Source organism: Gopherus evgoodei, chromosome 14 (assembly GCF_007399415.2).
Source record: "Gopherus evgoodei ecotype Sinaloan lineage chromosome 14, rGopEvg1_v1.p, whole genome shotgun sequence".
Lineage (NCBI taxonomy): Eukaryota > Metazoa > Chordata > Testudines > Testudinidae > Gopherus > Gopherus evgoodei.
In genome coordinates, this window is record NC_044335.1 from 4679707 (window position 1) to 4704361 (window position 24655).

The 24655-nt window shown below is 42.5% G+C and overlaps 1 protein-coding gene across 13 annotated transcripts; it reads left to right on the forward strand.

Annotated features, from left to right (window-relative positions):
• Positions 1-1498: 1498 nt before the first annotated feature.
• TPD52L2 (TPD52 like 2) lies at positions 1499-24300 on the forward strand. Of its 13 annotated transcripts, none has more exons than XM_030532913.1 (10): positions 1500-1606; positions 2999-3144; positions 4434-4582; positions 6634-6693; positions 8050-8109; positions 13209-13310; positions 18820-18846; positions 19779-19820; positions 22088-22136; positions 22464-24300. In XM_030532913.1, exons 1-10 carry the CDS (start codon positions 1588-1590, stop codon positions 22554-22556), a joined length of 747 nt encoding a protein of 248 aa, XP_030388773.1. In that variant the 5' UTR covers positions 1500-1587; the 3' UTR covers positions 22557-24300. The 13 variants fall into 13 exon arrangements, with proteins under 13 accessions (XP_030388778.1, XP_030388777.1, XP_030388780.1 ...); XM_030532914.1 differs by having other exon boundaries at positions 1501-1606; positions 3026-3144; positions 22464-22556; XM_030532918.1 differs by lacking the exon at positions 8050-8109 and having other exon boundaries at positions 1499-1606; positions 22464-22556.
• The last annotated feature ends 355 nt before the right edge of the window (positions 24301-24655 follow it).

Below are 24655 nucleotides of genomic sequence, written 5' to 3' on the forward strand. Positions count from 1 at the left end.
TTGCAAGCCAGCAGAACGTATTTATATTTTGCCTCTAGGCACTCATCAGCATAATGTATCTAAGTTAAGCTTCATAGCTGAGGTAGAGAAGCATTAGCACTATTCTGGAGATGGAGAAACGGAGGCAAAGACGGCTAGATTCAGCTATAGTGTAAGTGACTTTAGTGGGCTGAATTTGGTCTGCAGAGGTGAAGAGACTTCCCAAAGATCATGCAGAGCTAGGAATAGAACCCAAGAGTTGTGCTGATTCCCCATCCACTGGTGCCCCTATTCAGCTCTGTAGTGGGGCTTGGAGTGCCATACTGTTCTGGTTCAATGTGGCCTACTCAGCTGCAGAAGGGGGCAGCTCGTGCAGGGCTGGAGCCCAACTCGAGGGCACTGTGGGACAAGTTAATGGGTTTACTAGCAGGAAAGCCATGGCCTGCAGAGACTGAAGAATGCTACAGATGTGCACAGTATTCCCACAAGGAATCAAGAAGCTCTCCAGGGTATGTCAACTATCCAGAGGTATCCCCATGTGGGAACAAACACAGCCACAAAATAGCCGCTTGCGTGGCACAGGAGCATAAGCATCCTTTGCTCCAAGTCCCCCAAGTTCCCAACACCCCCTAGCCCATCCAGACCCCCCAAGTTCCCAGCTTCCCCTAGCCCATCCAGACCCCCCAAGTTCCCAAAAATCCCTAGCCCAGGGATTGGCAACCTTTCAGAAGTGGTGTGCCAAATCTTCACTTATTCACTCTAATTTAAGGTTTTGCGTGCCGGTACTACATGTTAACATTTTTAGAAGGTTTCTTTCTATAAGTCTATAATATATAACTAAACTACTGTTCTATGTAAAGTAAATAAGGCTTTTAAAATGTTAAGAAGCTTCATTTAAAATTAAATTAAAATGCAGAGACCCCCGGACCAGTGGCCAGGACCCGGACAGTGAGAGTGCCGCTGAAAATCAGCTCGTGTGCTGCCTTTGGCACCTGTGCCATAGGTTGCCTACCCCTGCCCTAGCCCACTCAGACCCTCCAAGTTCCCAACAACCACTAGCCCATCCAGACCCCCCAAGTTCCCAGCCCCCAATTCTCTGCCCTCAAGTTCTCATTATCCCCTGAGCCTAGGATGACCAGACAGCAAATGTGAAAAATCCGGATGGGGGTGGGGGGGTGATAAGAGCCTATATAAGAAAAAGACCCAAAATTCGGAACTGTCCCTATAAATTTGGGACATCTGGTCACCCTACCTCAGCCCCCCCCCGTCCCTCCAAGTTCCCATCCCCCAATTCTCTGCCCTCACGTTCGCATTATCCCCTCAGGCCCCCAGCCCCCATCAGACCATCATACCCCCCACCCCACGTTAAACCTTTGTTCACGTCTCCCTCGCCCTGACGTCATCGGTTTTCTTCTCACCCCGCCCCCTACCCATGACGTATGCCGGCTCCTTGTTTCGTGCCCCGCCCACTAAGCGGCTGTTTCCGGTCCGGGGACGTGGCGTAGCGGATGACGTGTTCTTCCCGCGCCTCCCCGGAAGCGGGCGGGTGAGGGGTCGCGCGGCGGGTTGCGTGCTGGGTGTCGGCGGCGGCGCAGGTCCGGGCCGGAGATGGAGAGCGCGAGCCAGGGTACTGCGCCGGGGCGGCCCTGCCGAGGGGGGAGGGGTGCGAGCGGAGGAGCCGGCCGGGGCCCAGCTCTGTCCCGCCCCGGGGGGTGGGGGCGCGGCCGGGTGCTGGAGGGACGGGGGCTGGGTCGCCCCTGGCTGAGCTGAGGCGGCGCCTGCTCTCGGGATTGTAGAGGCTGGGCCGGGTCTCTCGGGGCGGGGGGCAGGTGCCCTGCTGCCGCCCTCTGCCCGGGTCAGGGTGCCAGGGCGCTGGCGGCTGAGGCCTGGCCTGCCGCCTGGGGGGCGCTGAGCGTGGAAGGGCTGGAAGCTCCTGCTCCTAGCGCGGGCGCTTCTGAGGGCTGCTCTGCCTGCAGCCCGCTGCGCTCAGGGGGCGCTGGTAAACTTGCAGCCACCGTCGTGGCCCCTCTGGAGATGCGCCCCCGCTCTGGGCAGCAATGATAGGTGGAGAAGGCCCCTCTGGGGAAGCCCATCCCTGTGCATGGCTGAGTGAGGATGTGTCTGATAGTACCCTGCTTATGTTGCTGGCATTAGGCAGAAACCCAAGAGATACTATCTAGGAGATACTAGACCCGAAGAATCAGCTGAACTTTGTTTGGAAGAGGAAATGTCTTAACTTCTATGACTTCTCGTATATTTGAAAACTCATCTGGAACTGGAGCCACACCTATTTTTAATAGAATGAGAAATGGAGGATGAGGCTGTAAACAAATGTATTTGCAATTATAGGAATGAGGGCATCTGACACCATTCTTCGTAGTAATTATGGTTTCATTCGGTCAATCTGTAGATGCCATGCTGCTCTAGCGCACACTTGCTGGAATAACTTCAAAGCTTTCTTGCTTCTGCAATGCTAATGGTATCATCTGCAGCACAGCACATGTAATTCACTGAACTAGTAGTTGAGGTCATGACACTTGTTAATTAAATGGAAGCTGAATTGTTGGCTTCCCTTATACTCATTCTGTATACGAGAGATACTCTTCAAGCTAGTTCAGGGAATGTACTGGCACAGATGATCCCTGCAGGACAGTCTCTCTCTGATGTGTTATAGGTTCTGATGGATTGCCCAGTTTATAGTTAACTTCTGATCCAGATCTTATCACTCCTGTATAGAGAAATGCACCTTGTTTACCCTGCCTTGTATATTAGCAGTGCATATGCTCAGTGGTTATGTTACTTTAGGCCAAGGAGCTGTTAAAATATTTTTGACTAGTAAATATTTCTTCCGATACTTCTGAAAGATACTACATCTTTTATTAGATGTGAACTTTCTCTTCCTCTTTTTTCTCCCCTAAACTCCCTCTGTATATACTGTGGAGCAGCACATCTGCTCGCATAACATGCTTTGCTTGCTAGCGGCTTATTTTTCGCACATTCTGCTTCTTGTCTGTGACAGATATCAACCTTAACTCTCCCAACAAAGGTCTATTGTCGGATACCATGACAGATGTACCTGTGGATAATACTGCTAGTGCAAGGACCTCTGCACCTGAGGGGCTGACTGATGCTGAGGAAGAGGAGTTAAGATCTGAGCTTGCCAAGGTAAAATGGTGCTACCATTTCTGTTTAAACTGTGCCTCCATATCTGTGAGAAGTAAAAGAGACAAGTAGTAATTCCGTTTGCTATAAGAAATCTTAAGGGACACTAAATGTTTTAACCTTCAGCAGTGGTGTAATGTTAGTCTCTCCTCTGGAATCCTAAGTCCATCATTCCACTGCTTAAGAATAAAAGTAATTACTAACTTTGTAGGCTTTAACAATATGCTTTATTTTATGTTCCCCCTTCTGGTTTTGCTGCAGCAGTTAGCACCTTTATCAGAGTTTTCCCGACATCAAAGTTACAAGGAAAATGGTTTTCCACAAACTGAGGCTAAACAAAAAGCCATTTAATTTCAAGCTCCTTTCAGAATGAGAAAACAAGTGGAGTATGAGGGAGAAACTACTCTTGAATTATGAGGACATGGAATTCCTTCTAATGTTCCTTCCCATGATAGGCAATGGCTTTGGATCTAAAAGCTTTTAAGATACTGCAGGTTTGCAAATTTACACTCAAATGCAAATGGGCAAATGATGAAGCTGACCTCTTTAAACGTCGGCCTGTAACTTGCACCTGAAACAAAACAGGAAGTGAGAGCTGCAGCTATTTTCTTGTAGTTCCTGAACTCACTGTAGAAACATATTCTGATTCTTCGACTAGAATGAAATTTCAATAATGCAAAGCAGTCCAGATGTGCTGAGTTGCTATGGCTTTTTAAGATTGTTTGCTTCTGCCTCCACCTATTTTCTACACTTACAGCTCTGATGCCACACAGGATTGAAACCAGAAACTAAGCCACAGGAATAGATGGATCTTAGCTTCTTAATAAAAACAAAGGAACAGAATTATAAAAATAAACCATTTTCCTTGTATGCAGGATTCTGCAGTTTTTCAGATCTGTAAATAGAATCTACTGTTAACTGAGGATCCAGCCATAGAAAAGGCTTCTGTGATTTATTTTTTTATTTTATTTTTTTTGTGACATTAAATGGCAAGGAGGGTTATTCTTCTGGAAATTTTCCTAACTTAACCTCAAATTTTTTTTACTGGTGGCATACTAAAGTTAATCTGTCTAAAATTTTTAAATCAAATTTAATTATGTCTATGGAATTTAGATTTTGTCTCACTTTTTTGTTAGCAGAGCTTCAGTGTATAAATGTATCAGATTTATATTGAGGGATCTGTGAAAAGTTATTGCCTATTTTTCTATGTTTAACCACTTTATTAAAAGTTGTGATCAAACTGAATTTCTGTAACACTAAGGCATGCTTCTATCTGGGAACCTGTCTTGTAGGTGGAAGAGGAAATTGGTACCTTGCGTCAGGTATTGGCTGCCAAAGAGAGGCACTGTGGAGAACTGAAGAGAAAACTGGGTTTGACCACTTTTGATGGGCTGAAGCAGAATCTGTCAAAGAGCTGGCATGACGTCCAAGGCTCCAATGCGTAGGTGTTCCCTGTGCCATAGATTTAAATATATAACTCTCTGTAAAAAGCAGTTCCTTTCTCTGTAAAAAGTGAGGTTCCTCTGTGACCCTCTTAGTGGATAAAGGGTAAAGAAACTCACAATATTTGCTTGTCATAGTAAAATGTGACTACCAAGCAAAAAGTATGAGAAATCTAGCGCTTCTGATTCTCTGGGAAATGATTTGGGTAAAGCATCTTCTAATGAGTGCATGTCATAGTTCAGAGGCTTGATCATTTGGAATGGTCCTGGAGTAAGTACTTTCTTCTTTTTAAAGGTTGAAATGCTAACTATTATTCAGTGTTTGTAATGAAAACCAGTATGTGGGTTCAATGGGGATCTGTGTTCCATTGCTCAAGCTTAATGCTAAGAATTCCATATTTTAGCAGGGGTTGGAATTTAGTTTTATAGTGCATAGGGCCTAGTGCATGTATACTAAGTACAGCTTACCTGATGACATACAGAAGTGAAGAGAAACAAACTGTAACTGAGCTCTAAATCGCAATGCTATAACTGCCCCATTTATTGTATCCTAAATGGCATATCCCTCCTGTGAGCTCAGGTGAATCATTACGTAATAGTTTTGCTATTAGAGAAGTTTCAGAGATCTCTCCTTTATTAAACAGAACAGTCTCATCTCTTTATATTTTTACACCTGTTGGAGTCCCTCTCCTGCCAACATAGTGCTGGTGCAGACAGCGCTTTTTGCTGTTTGAATTTATGTTGGCTGGGGGGGGTGTCACCCCCTCCCAATCCCAGACTGACAAAAGTGGTAGTGTAGACAAAGCCTCACTGTTCAGAGGGAAGGGCACAAGGCGTTTCTAATATGTAGAAAACCACAGTTTGCTCAATCCCTGCTTAGGTCACCAGGTTGAGCCCTATAGCTAGGGCCCCTACCAAATTCAGGGTCCATTTTGGTCAATTTCATGGTCGAAGGATTTAAAAAATCGTAAATTTCATGATTTCAGCTATTTAAATATGAAATTTCACAGTGTTGTAATTGTAGGCACGCTGACCCAAAAAGGAGTTGTGGAGGGCTGCAAGGGTACAGTAGCGAGGCTTGCAGTATTGCTGTCCTTACTTTCGCGCTGCTGCTGCTGCTGGCGGTGGCACTGCCTTCAGAGCTGGGCAGCTGGAGACCAGTGTCTGCTGGCCAGGATCCCAGCTCTCAAGGCAGAGCAGCCGCCAGCAGCACAGAAGTAAGGATGGCCTGGTATGGTATGGTACTGCCACCCTTACTTCTGCAATGCTGCCTGCAGAGCTGGGCACTTAGCCAACAGCTGCCACTCTCCGGCCACCCAGCTCTGAAGGCAGCGCAAAAGTAAGCGTGGCAATACCATGATGTCCCTAAAATAACCTGATGACCCCTGCTGTAATTTCCTTTTTGGTCAGGACCCCCAGTTTGAGAAACATTGGTCTCCTCTGTGGAATCTGAGTAGTATAGTGTAAAAGCATACGCAAGACCAGATTTCATGGTGGGTGATCAGATTTCACGGTCCATGACACGTGTTGCATGATCATGAATTTAATAGGGCCCTACCTCTAGCAGACTGCACCCAGGAACAGAATATAGTGAGTCACCTAAACGTCATGAAAAGATGTGAGATCATGGTTTAGATTGGCCAAGAATCATTCCAGACTTAGTATCCCTGACTGGTACTACTAGTGGTGAGACAGATTTTTTTTTCTGTGTCTGGCAATATGAAGCACCTGCAAACGAGGTGAGTTAAGAGCACCACCATTGACTGCCCTAGGAGTATGAACAAGAGGGAAGGGAAGTGTTGTAACCAAAGGAACTCTCTCTAATATAAGTGTTGTCATGTTGACTATAATTAGAATCTGAACTGACTGACAATGCCATTATGTGGGGAAGGACTTTCTTGCTCTACATCTTGCTACCCATTTCTTCTCCCCTCAGTCTCTGATTGTTGGCTGGTTTCAACATGTACCTTAAATCTCAGAAGTGTTGACTTTTCCTTATTAAATGTTCCCACTTCAAAATATGATTCATCACCAGATTTTTTGTTTCTAGTTATATGAAAACATCTGAGAAACTTGGAGAATGGAATGAGAAAGTGACACAGTCTGAACTGTGAGTTCCTCTGGTTATCAGCATCACCTACTTGCTCCTCACTCTATTCTCCAATTTGTTCTGCTTGTTCTTTTAGTCGTTAAGGGATTGATTGTATGCTTGGGGCACAGTGAAGCCATGTTAAAGGCTCTTGCTTATTAACAGGGTACTTGACTTTCAATGGCTGCAGAGGTAATGGAAGCAAAAGATATTGCTGTCATCTCTTTAGCTGTCTGTTGCCATAGCTGAAGGAAAATTCCAATCAGTTACCAGGGCCACACTTTACATAAAATGAAGCATGAAATGTTAAGAATTACTGTTGTCTCAGCTAGCCCTTATTAGGCAAAGTGTGAATCAAGTCCCATGCTGTATCAGAGTGAACCTTGCATTTCCTGTTCTAAAGCTAATCTGTGCTTTCTCCCCTTCACTCCATAAAAATCATAGCAAACTCTTTGGGGACCAGCTGACTGACTCCATTCTTCTGGGCACAAAGGTAGACAAGATGATTGGATGTATTCAGTGCCAGGAGGAATGAGAGCCAAACAAACTTGGGCATATATGTATCAGCTACTGGCAGCTGCTACCATGTTAGTGTGACTTCGACAGTTTATAAGTAAGGGCCTATTGTTAACCTGTTGGATGTCAGTATAGGTTAGAATGCTGTGAATTTTAGTTGGTGTGGTGTTAAGTAGAACTTCAATTACTAGCAGAAGTAGTTATTACAATGCATTTCTTGTTACCTGGTCATCTGTCTTTAGAATATTTTCATTAGGTAGTATTAGGCATTCATTGATCTTAGTTCTAAAATAATGTAGGTTATGCATGTAGTAGAACTTCTAGCAATTGAGATCTTGTAAGTTTTTTGGACTTAGATAATTTCCTGTTAAAGATGAGGAAATGGAGATGAAAGTTACATGACTTGCACAGGACCGTGCAAGGCAGTATCAGAGGTGGAAATTGAACTCAAATTCCTGGTTCCTATGCTCAGTGCTATATCATGCTGCAATGTAGCTGCTATGTAGTGAGTAGAGGGGAGGGAATGGTTCCCCATAGGATGCAAAGTGGCAGACAGTACAACTTAGTTTGAACTGGCCTGATATCTGCTGTAGTCCTAGCTTAAATCTGTGCAATTTCTTTGGCCAGCCACCATTATCTGAATAAAGAGGAAACCTGGGCTTGGATGTTTGCCCACATCTAAAAGAACAAAGTGTTTTATAATTCTTTCCTCTAATAGCCATCTCATCCACCTGTCTATCACATGGGAATAGAACTTGTTTCCTTAAACATCTAGAGGCATTAGTAATGTGGATGGTCCAGGAAGGAGAGCGTCTGTCTTGAAAGCATTGGCACCTTTTCTAATTTCCGTTGTATTTGTAGATATCTTTCAGCCAGCAGCACACTGGAGGACTGGAATGAAAAATTAACTCAATCAGAAGCGTGAGTGTTTTAACCTTTAGTGTAAACCAACTTTCAAAAAAGCACATTGTCACTAACCCTCTCTGCCCCAAGCTAACAATTTTCTGCCTTGACTAGTCCCATAAAGTATTACCGATAAAACCCTTTTATGTTTACCCAATAAATACACTTTTCATATTCAAGTCACTGATGTGACTCCAACTGTGGTCAGTAGTGACATCTTTACCCTCCAACAGCTGTCTACTGACTTGGGAGAAATGAGCTGATTCATTCCAATTTTTGGTGGATGAGGTCCATATCACTCTGACCACATTCAGAATTGGCACTGGGTTTCTCAGTGTGACCTGACACACCATGGATTAAATAGACAGACTGAGCTATCTAATACCTAGATATGCTGAGGGATAGTAATGGGTCGTTGTGATGCAGTATGCACTTTTTCCTATTTGGTGACTGATCTCAGAATCAATATGGCTTCAGTTTCCAAGGCAGTCAGTATACCATTTTAAGAGCACCAAGTAAATGTTAAAAGCTCACGAACCCCACAGCTATCAAATAGCTCTTTAGTCACTCTTCAGATATTAAGCAATCCCTTCTATGGGTGCAGATTCCTCCTTTCCATGCTGTATTTAGGGTGTTAGCAGTGCTGCAGTAAAATCTAGGTCTAACCTGTGAGCTTAACTCACGTTAAAGCAGATTGTTACTTCTCACTCCCCAGGAATCCTAGTAGCTCCTGTCTTCCAAAGATAAACTTTCCTTAGCTTGCATAATAGCCTTGCTGCCTATCATACTATGGGCAAAATTGTCTGCTTGCATAGTAGCTTGACTGCGGGATTTCTTATATAATTTGTTTCCTTGTTTGAAGCTGGATTTTTTGTTATTGTTGCTTAGCTGACTGAAGTCTTCTTTGGAATAAATGCTACCAGTAGATTAAAAAAATTATTCTTAGCCCTCAAACTGCTTATTACATTTTTCATGTGATCTCCATTTGTACTTGACTGTAGTTGGGTGAATTATGAGAGGCAGATAGGATCTCCTTAATTTTCCAATTTTGCTTAGATAATGGCAAATGTAGGTCATGAGTCCCTTGTAGCTGAACTCCCCTCTGTACATTGTGGTATGTAATTCAAGTTACCAGAAAAGAAACTGAATTATGTTAACTGCTGGTGTGTGTGTCAGCATAAAGGTGGCTTCCTGTCACGGGAGCAAATGGAAGATTTTTTTCATTATGTAATACAATGTGGGGTGTGTGTGTGTGTAAAAGTGTAACATTAGAACTTACCAGAGTGTGAGGTTCTACTTTCCAAGTAGACTGTCCACCTGCATTACAAAATGAGAGTAAACTCTGACTGTTCTGTTATTTGGTGATATCAAGCACTGTTCTTTAAACCCTAGTTATTACCTAAGTCAGTGAATGACTAACTTTCTCTGGTAGCATTTAATCAGAATTTAGTCCATGAGTGTTTTCTCATAGAATGAGAAACTTCCTGTTAGATCTGTTTCCTTGCAGTCATTGATAATAAATTGCCAGAAAACGGCAGTAGGAAGCCTGCCTATGTAGCTTGTTCAAGAGCAGTTTTTTTTACACCTAGAATAGTTTTTGCATGCCAGTCTTCCAGCTTGTCTTTCTCTAGCAAGCTAAACACAAATTTTCATCTCTTCCCACTTTAGTTTAAATTTGTGTTTAGCTTGCTAGAGAAAGACATGGCAGATGAGGTAATATTTTTAATTGGACTAACTTCAGCTGGAGAGAGAGACAAGCAAAAACTTGTCTCTTGCCAACAGCAGTTAGTTTTATAAAAAAAATATTACCTCAGTCACCTTATCTCTCTAATATACGGTGACCAACATGACAACAACATTGTCTAGCTTGCTAGCATTCCAGTTGCCGGATAACATTCTTTGTAGTGCCAATCCACGCAGGAAGACTGGCATGCAAAAACTATTCTAGGTGTAAATGAGATGAGAGAACTGTCAGTGTCAGATGCAGATGTTCTGTGATTTCTGCTTTCTCTGTGTCTGACACCGGTAGCTGGATGAACGCAAGCAAGAGGGAGGTGAGGCTAGTAGGAGGGGGAGGATTTTATGGGTCTAGGAGTAGGCATTCGCCGTGTTGAAGGGATTTGTCCAAGAGGTGTGCAGTTCAGAAGTGCTCTTCAGTCCTTGATACTTCTGGATACCAATCTGACACATGCAAAAACCACCTCTCTTCAGCAGCAGCATAGCATCAGTTTGCAAGGAGGTTTCCGGATCCATACCTCACGACAATTCATGCTTTTGGCTTGCAGATAGCAATAATCTGATGTGTTCTCCCTTTTAAGACCACTTGCATTCTGCACTGGCTGTAACTTGCAGTTGCCTTGCAGAGTCAGTTACATGGAACATAATGGACCAGTTCATCAATACTTCTTGCTTTCTGGTTACTTCCAGGTACAATAAATGTTTTACTTTGGAGCCCAGTATAGGTTAGGTCCTTGCTCTTCTGAGAGACCTACCTCTCTTCTTGCCTTTGACCTTAGCTGTTAGGGCTCTCAAGGTACTAGTCCCCATATTTAAATAACTGATTGGAATGGGGGAGGGGGGTGACAGCGTACTTACTGAAAGGCCCTACCTCTGTTCTAGAAATTGCTGCCCTCTCTGCTGATTTGACAGTGCCTGACTTTAACCTTATAGTACAGTTCAAGGCCATCTTTCTCTGGCTTGTGTGAAGTGGGATGGGGTGTAACTGGGCACATTTACCGTTTGAGCAGGGCTTGTAACTCCAAGCTCATGATATACCCGTACTAGCTCTAATGGAGCTAGTGCGCTAAAATTAGAACGTAGTTGCAGCAAGAGGGGCCAGCTGCCCCGAATGTGTACCTAATGTTTTGGACAGGCCCATACTCGGGGTGGGTAGTCCCTTGCACCTCTTGGTTACGCTCTATTTTTAGTGCTTGAGCTTGTTCAGCGCTAGTACAGGCATTAGGCCCCCAGCTCAGAGTGTAGTCGTGCCCTTATTTGAGTGAGGATGGTGTCTTGGTTGTCCCTACTGGAGGCAGTCTACTTAAGTTGTTTGTTAAACTTTATTATGACTAAAGGGTTAACAGTAAAAATGTTCCCATGGCTAATTACACTCTGTTAACTCTTGCATTTCTGTCAACTTGGGCAATGGAAACTAACAATGCATCTAACTCGTTAGTTGGATCTTTCAGATTCCTAATGCTGCGGCGTTGGAATCCCAAACATTGCAGCATTACTTTAAAAAAGGGAGTTTACATCTTAAACATGTGGAATGCTCCCAGTGCTCTAAATTTCATAAAAATGAAATATGGGGCCAATTTAAGTTTATGTGTAATAGTGCATATGTGTCCACTGCCATAGTAGTGGTCTTTATTAATATGTGCAACCTGCTCTCTTAACTTGCATTGGAGCCCGAGGCCTCTCAATTTATGAGCATTACTGGAGTCCAAACATTAATGTGTGGTGTGATTCAATTCTTGTCACAGTTCTATTGGATAGCACTACTGAACAGTGTGACAGCCTGCTCTGGGCTGATGCCCAGTACCCAGGAGGGTGGGGCCTGAATTCCTTGTATTCCAAGGAAGTTTTGACTGAGCAGGTCAGGTGTAAATTCATTAACTGCAATAGTGCCCGCAAGCCTGTTTTAAAGCTAACAGCGTTCGATACCTATCTTTCACCCTCCAATCATATAATTACTATCACTTCTTACAAAACAAGTTGTGCTGTGGAGAAGGATCAGGAGTGACGCTGGAAGGCCCAGATGTTAGACATCCAATATCCTGTGGATTTTAAGTCTTTGTTATCTGAATTTGATGTCATGAATTTGTCAAATGACTAGATTACAAAATATGAATCATTTTTGTTGGGACTGGGTGGTGAAGAAGTAAAGCTGGTTCATTACTGAGCTTTGTGAAGTACTAGATGTGCAGTAACTAGTGTAATTGAGTCAAGAGGCCTGTTCACGTTACAGAATGTGGGTTGTTGGGCTTAAAAAGGCATAATTTAACAGGACTTCTTGGAATCTGGCTCAAAGTGCCATTGTGTTATCTCCCACACTCCCATCTGGAGAGAGAGAGAGAGAGAAATATAACTATCAGCCTAAATTGTCTACTTGAACTTGCTGCTTCTTGCTTTGGTATTTGAGGGATGAGAGAGTAGTGGGTGGCTCTTACATGTCCTGTTCCAAAATACTCTAGCACAGTTTATGTAAGAAGGATAACTTCAGACTTCAATACTCAGGTGCCAGAAAACCCAGATTTAGTTTGGTGTTCCCCTGTTGGTGTATGTAGCTGATTTTTTTTTTTTTCTTTCAAGTTGAAGTTGCTGTAGATCTAGATGCTAATTTCCAACCCAGGAGTAGCTTGGCTAGGATGCAGTTGTGCAAGTGGCTTAGCTTTTATTTGTTCACCTGTGGTCCCAGAGCATGACTTGAAATAGAAAGGCTCTGAAGTGCCTCTTCTCTCCAACCCTCTTATGAACTTTTCAAATATGTGTAAAGTCAAACCTATGTAAAGCTGTCCAAGACTTCTAATTTACCTGTGGGTAAAGGTAACTGATGGGGAAACTTTTCTAGCTATTGGTTCTAAGCTGCAATTGCAAAGATGATGCTCATTCTTGCAATTCTTATCTATTTCGTAACATGTCAGTATTACCAGTTTCTTCTTCCATGCTGAACTCTGTGACAGAAATGCTTTCTCTTCCCTCAGGGCTGAAAGTTTGTTTATGAGAACAATTACTCACTACTGAAGGGGGCAATTTTTTCCTGAAAAGGAAGAGTGGGGAGCTATAAGCACTTAAAAAAAACCCAAACTGGAAATTTTGAAATGTTCACTGAAATATCTGATGATCAGATTTAATGGTTAGAGGAAACTGAAATATCAACATGGACTAAATGTGAAGAAATATATTAAATCTACTTGCCTTTTCTTGCTAAGATTCAAAGCCATAAGTACACATGAGACCAGAAGAGTAGCTTTCAGCCATGTCAGTGCAACCTGCTAACCTAGTGCCCTTCTCTTTGCCTTGGCATCTTTTCCAAAATGCTGGCGGGTGCTTCTCACTCCACTACTTGTAATATTTCCCCCTACTAACCTTCAGTTGTTGAACTTCTTCCTGTTTAGTTATAAGAAGACTCAGGAAACCCTGTCCCAGGCAGGACAGAAGACTTCAGCTGCCCTTTCCAATGTGGGCTCTGTTATCAGCAGGAAACTTGGTGACATGAGGTAAGAGCTCTGTTCCACTTTCACTGTAGCACTGGAATCCATGATTCATACAATGTTGAGGTTTAAGCATCTGGAATTCGTGACTAGTTTTTTTCCATTTTCAGTTCTGTGCACAGCAGTTAATGGCAAAATGAATCTTATACAGCTGTGTCATGTGACCCAGTATATGTCACTCAGGTTTTAATACATATTTTTCTAAGCTATTTCTGGTGAGAGCTCCATTCTCAGGAATCCTTTCTTCATCACTTTCCCCAGAGTGTCTGTCTTTGGTGGTAACTTTTATCGCTTTAATTTTCAACAGTTCCCAGAACATATAAATATATGATTCTCTTGTCCCACAAACTGATAAAATATTGTAGTCTCCCCCATAATGGGAAGCAGTACCATATCGTTCCATTGCAGCTCATTCATCTTGTTTGAATAGTGGTGTTGAAAAGATTTGAGGGGAACCGCTTTCTGTTCTTCTGCAGGAAGATGGAACTCTATGTTAACGCCAGCATAAAAAGTGAGAAAATGAAGTCCACTTCTTTGGCTCCATCAGAGATGTAGAGAACCTCAAAGTGGAGAAAAATGGACATATAATATTATGCAATGAAAATGTGCATCAGTTCTCTGATGCATGGAAAGTTAATATTCCTTGCTGATGGGCACAACTACCTAGCACAGTGGGGAATGGGTATTGTGGGAAGGGGGGTTAAGGGAAGTGACTCAGTCCAGATGTTTGTTACCAATATGGACTAGAACTTTTCCTTTCCATGTTCAGGGGCTACAGAAGTTTATAAACCCGCTAATATGGTGAAAGGGAACAGGAGGAAGTGTTTAAAGATCTAGAATCAATGTCATTTACCCCAGATTCTCATATCTCTTAGATGTGAAAGCTAGTATTAGATTGCATAGGTTTTAGACACTTGTATTAGCTACTGTACCAGGAAGGCTGCTAATATCTCACTGTGTAGCGGAGGAGGTAGCTCCCTGGGACAGCAGAAGGTGGCTTTTGAAACGATGGATAAGCCAGTATTATATTAGCCATTGGAGCACAAAACCAACTGTATTTCAGCTGTGTTACGTTTAGATCTGGTGGATATTTAACCTCATAAATATCTCTCGTGACTTGAGGTTGCTATAACCAATGAAATAAAGCAAGTTAGGAAATTAGGCATTCCCAGGCATTCATGTGCGATCAACTCAGGATTTCAGTAAGCACCATCTAGTATTGGTTTGACCTAATTTTGAGGGCAGGAAGTATCAGTCAATAAAACACCTATCTCAAAGGGATACTGACAAAGTAATTTAGTTTCTTGATGAATTTCTTCCACTGAGCTATGAAAATGTGGTGAATCACTTTCTGCTAAATCTTTTCTAGCATTTCATTTGACGTGGATTGCTAAACTAGTCAATTTCTAGTTCTCTTGTACTAGCCCAATGCTTTTTGGGTTCGTAGCTTTGCAAAGGGAAGTTCCAAGTTAAAACAGCCTTCACTGAACTGAAAGAATTCCTAGGCAACTTAAGTTGACAGTATCTCTAACTCAGATGCATCAGAGGTAGTGTTCAAGTTCAAGGTCAGCTTAGAACTAGGGTTCAAACTGGTTTTAAAAAAACCCTCTAGATTTTAGCCAGACTTAAATTGAAAAATTATCCGTTTGGCTTTGGATGTGGTGCTTGCTCTGATCTAAGTGCTCATATTGCACCCATCGGTATGGTGTCTAACAGGGAAACCAAACCATAGGGGCAGATTTGAGTCAGTGGTTCAAATGGAAATGGTTCAAAGGTCTTCAGAGGAACAATTGCAGTTTTAGCTCATCTCTAAATATTGTTATTGCCTGTGCTTGAGTCTTAGTTGCCTTGGTCTTATGTGATCATATTTAGTCCAGAACCTTCATGCAAAACTAATATCTAGTAATGGTAGAGTGTAATCCCCTCTGGGGAGGAAGGGGGAAGAGAGTCTCAGGATGACATCAGCCATTCTTCTTAAACTCTGTTACCTGTGTATTAGTCCTAAGGGAGTTAAACGGTGCGTTTTTTGTAAAGCTGTACTTTACATACCGGTTCAGTGCAAAGGTATTGTGATCATGGTGTTCGTGCTAAGGTGTCAGAACAGCAGAAACCTACTTACTCTATTCTGTGCCAGAACTGTCTTGCATGGGCCAACGTAATGGGGAAAGAAGGTCTGTTATTCCAGAGAGTTAATGACAGTGTACAGAAAAGAGATCCTGTAAAATACAGTATTTAACTTTTTCTCTAGAGTTTTTTGCAGGATATCAACTCTTCCCTGGACTCTGCATACATAAGCTGCCTAATTTATTAGAATAGTCTTTTTTTTTTTTTAAACCAAAAAAGTTACCTTTAAACATAACATTTTACAAAATTCAGATGGGGCAGTTTCTTCATCACAGCTCTCATTCTTCCCAGAGATTCTCCTTTTCCTCTGTGGCTGGGAGTACCCAGGTGGTAAGCATTTGATGTAATCTCTGATCACATAGTACTGGATAGTCCAAATTTACTCTCACTGAGTTGTATGTGGTGTTCCTGGAGTAGCAGATCTTGGTGCACATCTTCAGTAGCACCCAGGTTATGTGAATTGGGCAGAGAATTAATCCAGTTTCTAACCTTTCTAGTGTGCATTTGACTCCTCTTTCCTACTAATGACCAGCAATTTGCATAAATCTTTTTTCTCCCATTTATTTTAAGGCAGCAGCAGACTGAAATGGGCAAAATGTGGTTCCTTTTGCCAGTGTCATAAGTGCATAGTAAATGTGGGGATCCACCTACCAAACATGCGGCTGTGGCAGAAGTGTGTGAATTCTGTCACCTGTAAGGCCTCGTCCAGTCTAGGGGAGGAAAATCAATCTTAGATACGCAACTTCAGCTACGTGAATAACGTAGCTGAAGTCGAATATCTAAGATCGAATTACTCACCCGTCCAGACGGCGCGGGATCGATGTCCGCGGCTCTCCATGTCGATTCCGGAACTCCGTTCGGGTTGATGGAGTTCCGGAATCGATGTAAGCGCGCTCAGGGATCGATATATCGCGTCTAGACTAGATGCGATATATCGATCCCCAAGCAATCGATTTTAACCCGCCGATACGGCAGGGTAGTCTGGACATGGGCTAAGCCCAATCACTTCACAGTCTGATTGGGAGCATTTGTGCTACCACTAACCTGCCATGACTAAACCATGCACAAATGTTGTGTGTTTAGCAGTGTGAACTTGTTAGTTCTCAATTTAACTCTGTAACCTTATTTTCCTAGAGCAATGCCGTTGTGTCCACATCAAAATACACAGGCTGTGTAGTATGAATTCAGTAAGAAACGGTGACTAGGAAAAGGTACACATTAATTGTAATTTACATTCAAGAAACTCCTGAATTTCCTGTCTAAACATGCAGCATTAACATTGTGAAAACACCCTACATTAATGCAATTAACACTTTCTTCTTGGAAGACAAAATGGTGGGTCTGTGGATAGCTTCTCTGTCAGAAATATATAACATCAGTCACAGCATTACCAAATAACTCAGCAGGATTTGCTGTGGATTTATGGACCTATAGTGGAAAACAAATGAAAGTAACCTTTGCTTCTTTCCCTTGAAGATTTAATAGCACTTCTTCTAGTCTTCCTCTGTTGTGTGTTTAAACCTATATTGCTCTCTGTCTGTACTTCTCTGCTGTCTTGAGAGAAAAAATAAGTCCTGAGACTTTCAATACAGATTGAATTGATATTTTTGGAGCCAAGTCTTCAATAGCAACATTCCCTCCAAATGGAACTGTAAACTGTTGGTAGTCATGATGTGATCAGAGATTACAGTGAGTGAGTTTGGTTTCTTGTAGTGAGCAGTTTTCCTCTGAATGGGTGAGATGTTACTTATTTTCAATGAATCTCAGTGCTAGCCTTTAACTGTAATTGCTTGTTAGAATGCTCCTATGTCTTTATCTCTGATTGTCCATTCAGCCTGCATTTTTATAAGAAAAGGATCCAGACATTTATTTTCCCATCTGCTGGAAGGTTGAGATAACAGAAGGGGACACTGCAGACTGTTTGTCAGCCTTTGTTAGCAGCTGAAAAATGCAAGAAAAGGGGTAATGACAATATAAATGTGAAGAACGGTTGATCACAGTTCCCTTGTAAAACACGTTGCCGCTACAGAATCAAAATACATCAGTTAGTTGCCATGCATTGCTGGATTGTTTGAAATGTAATAGCTGTAGAATTCATCGTGTTCAATAGTTAACCTGTGGTACTTGGAGTTGTCTATGTAGAAGAGGACTGATGCTGCTAGTTACTCTGCTATATCTTCCCCAGCCACCTAATCTGTGAGACTAGTCCAGGGGTTCTCAAACTGGTGATTGGGACCCCTCAGGGGGTTGCGAGGTTATTACATGGGGGGTCGTGAGCTGCCAGCCTCCACCCCAAACCCCACTTTGCTTCCAGCATTTGTAATGGTGTTAAATATATAAAAAAGTGTTTTTAATTTGTAATGGGGGTCACACTCGGAGACTTGCTATGTGAAAGGGGTTACCAATACAAACGTTTGAGAACCACTACCTTAACATATGTTGGAGGCGAAGCCACAAAGCACGACTAACTTCTTGGACTTAGGTATAATCAGAGTTCCTTGTTCTCCATGGAAAGTTTTATCTTAACCGTGTAGCGAGACTACTTAGTTTCTAGTGCACCGCACTGCTGCAAAGGTGAAGCTCTGGATGTTACATTTAAATTATATAAAATAGAAAGAGAAATCAGAGTAGCTGCAGTGTTTCTTTGTAAATGCATTTCATGCCATTTCCATGTCCTCATCCTGCTTTAGACTCTTTTGTATTGGCAACATGTAACCATTGTAGAAGCTGTCACAGGCCTAGATGGGATAGTTTAGTCTTGGTGGGTGGAGCAGTTATGAGTTGGCACCCAAGAATGGGTGGAAGGCAGTTTGGGATTATGACATAAATTATAGTAAGGATGAACAGTTTTTGTTATCATACCCTCACTAGCCATCTCTGCAGACTCCGGAAGAAAACAGTGCCTTGTCTTTCATTTGTTTCCAGTAAGGAGTATTGACAATAGCACTTTTAAATGAAAGCTTAGCGTGTGGCCGCTGTAGGGGGAAGAGGTGGGTTTTCCAGTGTTTGCTAACTCTTTGTAAAATCCAGGTGTGAGCAACATGTGGGTAGAAACCTTTTTCTAATGAAGAGAAGGCTTGAGCGTGTAAACACAGCTCTGTGGCAGGGATTAGCAGTGCCCTGGCTGTAACTTCTTACTGCAGACACTACCATTATTGATCTTTGCAAAACTTCATACTCGTTCACATAATAGAAGATCATAGGATAAGAAATGTCTTGGGCAGCTTTCTTAATTCGTCTTGAGGCAGATTTTGTTGTAGAGAGGTGGGCTTGCGATCTAAGGCATTTGTGTGCAAGGCTTACGGGCAGCTAAGCAGGGCAGTCAGTTGGACATTGGGGCCTAACGAATATTTCACTTTTCTTTCCTGCTGCTGCCAATGGGTTCTCCCAGGGCTCATCCCTTCTCTCATTCCTTTAGGTAAGATGCTTTTCAGGGGTACTAAAAGAGGAGGCTTATTTATTTTTTTGCTAACCTTTCTTGGGGACACTGCAGACCATGTGGGGCCCATCTGTACTACTAAAACAGATTAGTTAGGGAACTTGGTTGCAACAGATGCCCCTGGACTGGCCTTACAATGAGATTGCAATTGGTCGTGAGAGTTGAACATAAATAATTGCAGTGCTGTAATGGAGTCCCTTGACTTGGTCATATTTGTGTGGATGGGGCTGTAGGCAATTTACAGCAGCTTTTTTATTTGATAGCTGACCACTCAGTGCGGTTCCATACTCAGACTCACTGCATGCTTCTTGTACCTCTCCCTGTTACTCCTAAATTCTGAGAATATCCTGCCTGTTAAAATTAAACCCTGATTAACAGAGTAACTTGGTACCAGAAAGCCAGTCATGGACCTTCTCAGCTCTTTTTTGTTGTTGTTGTGCCTATGCAACGTCTCTTCTCTCTGAAATAAAAATAATCTAGTCCTGGATCTTGGGCCAGATACCTTCTCTTGATGCTCCTGGGCATAGCATGGTGTTGAAAAAGCTTTTCCTAAATTAAACTTTTCTGTGGGAGGTTTGGCTCTTTGTATTGACATAAGCAAATCTGTCAGCAGTTGAAGCACAAAGCCTCCTAAACACCATTCACTCTGTCCATATCTTGCATTCTTCAGTTAGAGATACTCAGGCTAACTATCCTATAACTGCAAAACTAGTTTGGGCTGCGGTGTGTCAAAGGGCGGGGGAGAGGGGATTTTGTGGCTTACTTCTATTGCCTCCGCTATTTGCAGCAGCCTTAAATGTTGTTGGGAACAGTAAGTGTTTGGAAATTGTGCAAGACCTAACCATGCATGCTGTCGATGTCTGTTTGAATTGTCTAACTCTTCCTTTTCCACTTTTAATGCTTCTGAGTAGCAGCTATTCCATTCGCCATTCGATAAGTATGCCAGCAATGAGGTAACGTAGCAAATACCTATCAAAGTGGGAAGGTGGGAGGCATAGTTGATTCCAACCCACTTCTAGGGACTTTAAATTCAACTTTTATTTTCTGTATTGGGACTGTTATCTTCAGTTGACCTCTAATGTGCATTGTGGGGTAATGTCTCCTGCAGCCCCACTAGTTCAGGGCTTTGAGGCCTGTTGCATAGGTTTATTAGTGGCTATGTTAGACTCTCTCTTATGAGGACTCAAGTGAAGTGTTGTAACCCTGCCAAAACTCAAATTGCAATTTTATTATTTTCAGAGGTCCCTGAAGAGAATTATGATCCTTTTGTTAGCATTTCAATACAGTTGTAACTAGTAGTGCAGATGACATCTCTGACCTCCTGCTATATTCCTGGTTTACAAGCTAATGGTCCAGCATGCCAAAATACCCTGACTTTTGCAGTAGAAGAATGTCTTCCTTATGTGGTAAAATCGTAACAGTGTAGAGCTCAAAGGGACCTCAGAAGGTCACTTAATCCATCCCTCTGTGCTAAGACAGGACCAGGTATATGTACACTATCGCTGACAGGTGTTTGCTCACCTGTTAAAAACCCCCAGTGCAAGAGATTACACAACCTCCCCATGTAACCTCTTCCAGAATTTAACTACCCTTATGATCACTAGCTACTGAAGAAATTATAAACTGATTAAGAAGTCTGGCTTTTCTTTACAATAAAATGTTTAATTGGAAACTTTGGTTATAACATGTGAGAAAAATGTTCTCTTAGTCGTCCTTTGCATGAGTTTACTTTATTTGGGATAGTATAATTTCCCTGAACAGAAATGTACCTTTTGTGTCTTCATCTTCATAGGAGTTAGCAGTACAAATCCTTTCCACATTTAAGTAATCTCTACGAAGTTGAGAAGCTTAATCCTGTAGTTTACAAGTCAAAACTATCCTTAAAGCTGTTCATTTTCTAATAAAAACTTTAGCTAAACTTCAGAATTTAGCAGAATCTGGTATAAATTGTAATCTCTGTTCCCACATATGGGGTTGAATGAACTGTATGATGAGAGTAGAGCTGGGCAAAGAGTGTAGACCCTTTTCACTTGTTCACATTCTTAGACGAATTTTGCTTTGTTTGTACTCGCACATATTGTGTTTCTGGCATACTAAAGCAGGTAAGTTTGTTGTATGGGTGCAAATGTTCAAAATGAGTCTTGTGTGCAAGTATGTCTAGGAACAGAAACTGAATTCTGTTCTCACGTGAACGTTCTTGCTAGAAGAGCTTGTGCACTGCAGTCCATCAAGGGAACAATTCCATGTGATATATGTGCTAAATCATAACTCTTCAATACAGACTACTACTCCTGAAACATTTGTAATCGTTCTGTAAGCGGAAAGGCTAAATCTATCAAACAGTGGGTTAAAATTAATTGCTCACCTATAAGCTTCAGTTCTCCTACCACAGGACACACATCTCTCCCACTAACACAAGTGACTACTTCTGTCATGTGGTCAGAGAATAGAGTCCCAGGTATTCTCCTGGGGTTATAACTCTTAATGTTCCATTCAATTCTTGCACTCCGGAGAAGCCCTTTCTTTTCAGTCTAATAGTAGGTATTGGAGAAAGCTGAATGACTTTTTTCAAGCCTGTTTAAAGTGTTCAGCTTCACCTTTGGACTAAAAACGTGGCTTTCTTACATAAACAAGAAATTAGTCCTGTGTCTGTGAGGCTTTCCCCTCCTCCCTAGTAGGTAATCGGTTAACTCAACGGAACTCAGACTGCCTTTTAGGTTTTTAGCTTGAGTGGCGTGTATTCAAACAATGGGAAAAATATACTGTGATATAAGTATCCAGACCTTGCTGTATGCCAAGTATGGCATGTCTAATGCAGTTGGTTAGTTAGGCCTTGGCTACACTGGCACTTTACAGCGCTGCAACTTTCGCGCTCAGGGGTGTGAAAAAACACCCCCCTGAGCACTGCAAGATACAGTGCTGTAAAGCCTCAGTGTAATCAGTGCCGCAGCGCTGGGAGCACGGCTCCCAGCGCTGCAAGCTACACCCGTAGAGGATGTGGTTTACGTGCAGCACTGGGAGAGCTCTCTCCCGGCGCTGGCGCTCCGACCACACTCGAAACTTCAAAGCGCTGCCGTGGCAGTGCTTTGAAGTGCAAGTGTAGCCATACCCTAAGGAACTTTCACAGGCTTGATGTTCTCAGCCTGTTCAATTCAAACTAAAAATCAGTTGTTCCAGTAGCTTACCCCTTTTGACTTGACTTTACCTTTTCTCCTTTAAGGAACTCTACGACCTTCAAGTCATTTGAAGACCGAGTTGGAACCATAAAGGTAACTGTCTGTTCTCCTGTTGCTAAACTCCCACTTATATCCATGCTAACCAAATCCCCATGCAAGAGAGTCTCTGTGAAACTAGCTTAAAACTGTCAAAGGGACACTAGTGCTTACAGAAAACTTCAGGGGTAAATTGCTCTTCGGAGCCCCTGTTCTTAAGAATGTGCAGTCTCTAAGGCTTATAATTGGTAATAGATTAACCGGGGGAAAATAACTTTACTATATGTCAGTACACCCCTTGGAGAAGTGGTAACTGTTGGCACTGAGGACACAAGACCAGTGTCATTCTCTTGTCATCTTCAACATTTTTTCTTCCTTTTGCAGTCCAGAGTGGTGGGCAGCAGGGAGAACAGCACTGACCCCCACTCTCCCACAGGATCTGGCGACAAGCCCCCCCAGGACAACGCTCCTTTCTAATCCCTCGGTGTGGCTTTTTGCACGGCTGTGCACAACTGCAGGAGCCCCACTAGTTCTTCACAACAGCAACAGCATGCAAATAAAGGAAGGGGGCAGTTCTCATTCTGAAGAGAAGTATCCATACATCCATACACAGACATTGCTGCTGGAGTCAAGTAAAATAAAAACAATGTTTTGTACACAAATATTTTACACTAAAGTTTGTAGATGAAATGTATCACTGTGCTGTCCTTTTGGGAGAGCAGGTAAAATGAAGTTTACTCATCCTAATCCAGGAATAGAATTTCTGATGCTAAACGTGAATTTCTCACTCAGTGATAAGCTGTTTGAGTAGGCAAAATTGTTTCTTTAGGCAGGGTGAGAAGAGCAAATATGGAAGAAGCCAACTGCATGGGAAACACATCTTCCATTTCTGGCGACAGCCCTCTGTTCTAAATTATTTATGAAGAGAAGTAGTTCTCAGTCTCCCATCCTGCTCTCTCCCACTACCGCAGAGGTGCATGGCCAGAGGGTCATTGAAAATTTTCTCTCTCGTTAATATGGGAATGGGGTAAACAGTCATTTTCTCTGGGCTCCCAAAAAGGAAACTCTATAGCAGCTGCCTAGTTGTTACACTAATGCTCTAGCTTTAACAGAGCTAAAATCTTTATTTTTAAATGTAATGAATTTCAAAAACAAAAGCTAAGTGAGAGAGCTTTAGCATCATATAGGGAAAATAATACCTTGGACTCTGAAGCTGAATCGCAAGCCTTACATCACCTTATGCTTTATTTGTTTATAATCTTTTTATATAGAGAGAAATGTGAGAGTTACAAAGTTGGGGTTGGAGCACTGGAGTTTTGCATCATACAATAGTAGCAGCATGCCTGTGTGCCAGTTATTGTGTTCATTTCAATGTGCACTCTGTTGCCTGCGTATAAAACTTGCTTCTCTGTTCTTGGGTGTATGGCTTCGTCATCCTTTAAGGAAGAAGCTCTGAAGGCAGGTTAGAAAAGGACAAAGCTCTGTCTCTAGCTATGTGGGCACTGTACTGGAGAATCCTGTCTCTACCCTGCCATTGTGCAGGTGGTTCAGTTTGGAGGGTCCTAAGTATGATGGTACATTCTCCTGACTAATATCTCCACCCATAATCTTTGTTTACAGTCCTTGCAGAGAATCCTGGAGACTACCTTATTCCCCAAGTGTCTGAATGTTTTGCTATTCTGCTGTCCAACACTATCACTCAGGAGCCGTAGAATGAAAGGTTACTCTATGGTGGCCTGATCTTATTCTAGGCAAAGGTGCCTCCACATGAAAACCTAGAGTAAGCAATTCTGTGCCTTAGAGGCTAAGTGGGACTTACTCAGGTCTTTAGGTTTGCTTACATACATATCACAGTAGTTCTCTGGTTTGAGTTCCTCTAGGATAAAATTTTTTTTTGCCCTTCTCTAGAGAAGCAAGTTTTGACATTTGAATTTGTTGATCATAAACCTCAATAACCACCCTTGTTCCCCCATTTTGCAGGTGGTGGGGGGGATGCATACTATGAAAAATTAGAAGGCAGATGTGATAGGAAGTAGGTGGAATGTAGAGTGTCATTTACCAGGTTTTATTGTTTGTGGCTGAAATTACCCTCAATGTCGGGGAAACAGTGTCAGTTAAATGCGGGACTGCTGGAGCGTAGATATTGACCTGTTTCTCTTTACAGATGAATATTGAGGAAATTTGTCAATAAAGCTTTCCATTGGGAAACAAATTAAATGAATTTTTGGTCCTGCATTTATACTTAGAAATCTAAATTAGTAAGTTCAAAGGGTACAAACCTATCCAAGGGCATTATCCAACTAGCAGAGTAATTTGGGGAGGGAGGCCTAAGGTGGTGACTTCTGTCTAATGCATATCATTCTGGCCACTAGAAGCGCCTGTATGTGTTACGCTTTAGCTGATGAACCGGTACCTCTTGTCTGGTACTTCACTATACAGCCACTGGCAAACATCAGTTGACACACACAGTATGCTTCCAGGACCTTTTTATGCAAAACTGACTGAAGGAGGCAATAGGGGGACTTGCATGCAGCTTAAAATTGGAGGAGCTGGCCCCTGTCAAGTGGAGAGACTGG

What these genes read in the sequence shown, in the direction of transcription:
- TPD52L2 (XM_030532913.1), top strand. An exon ending in TAAGATCTGAGCTTGCCAAG is followed by an intron (nt 3,145 to 4,433) that starts GTAAAATGGTGC and finishes CCTGTCTTGTAG; the next exon opens with GTGGAAGAGGAAATTGGTAC. An exon ending in CCCTTCTCTCATTCCTTTAG is followed by an intron (nt 18,847 to 19,778) that starts GTAAGATGCTTT and finishes GCTTCTGAGTAG; the next exon opens with CAGCTATTCCATTCGCCATT.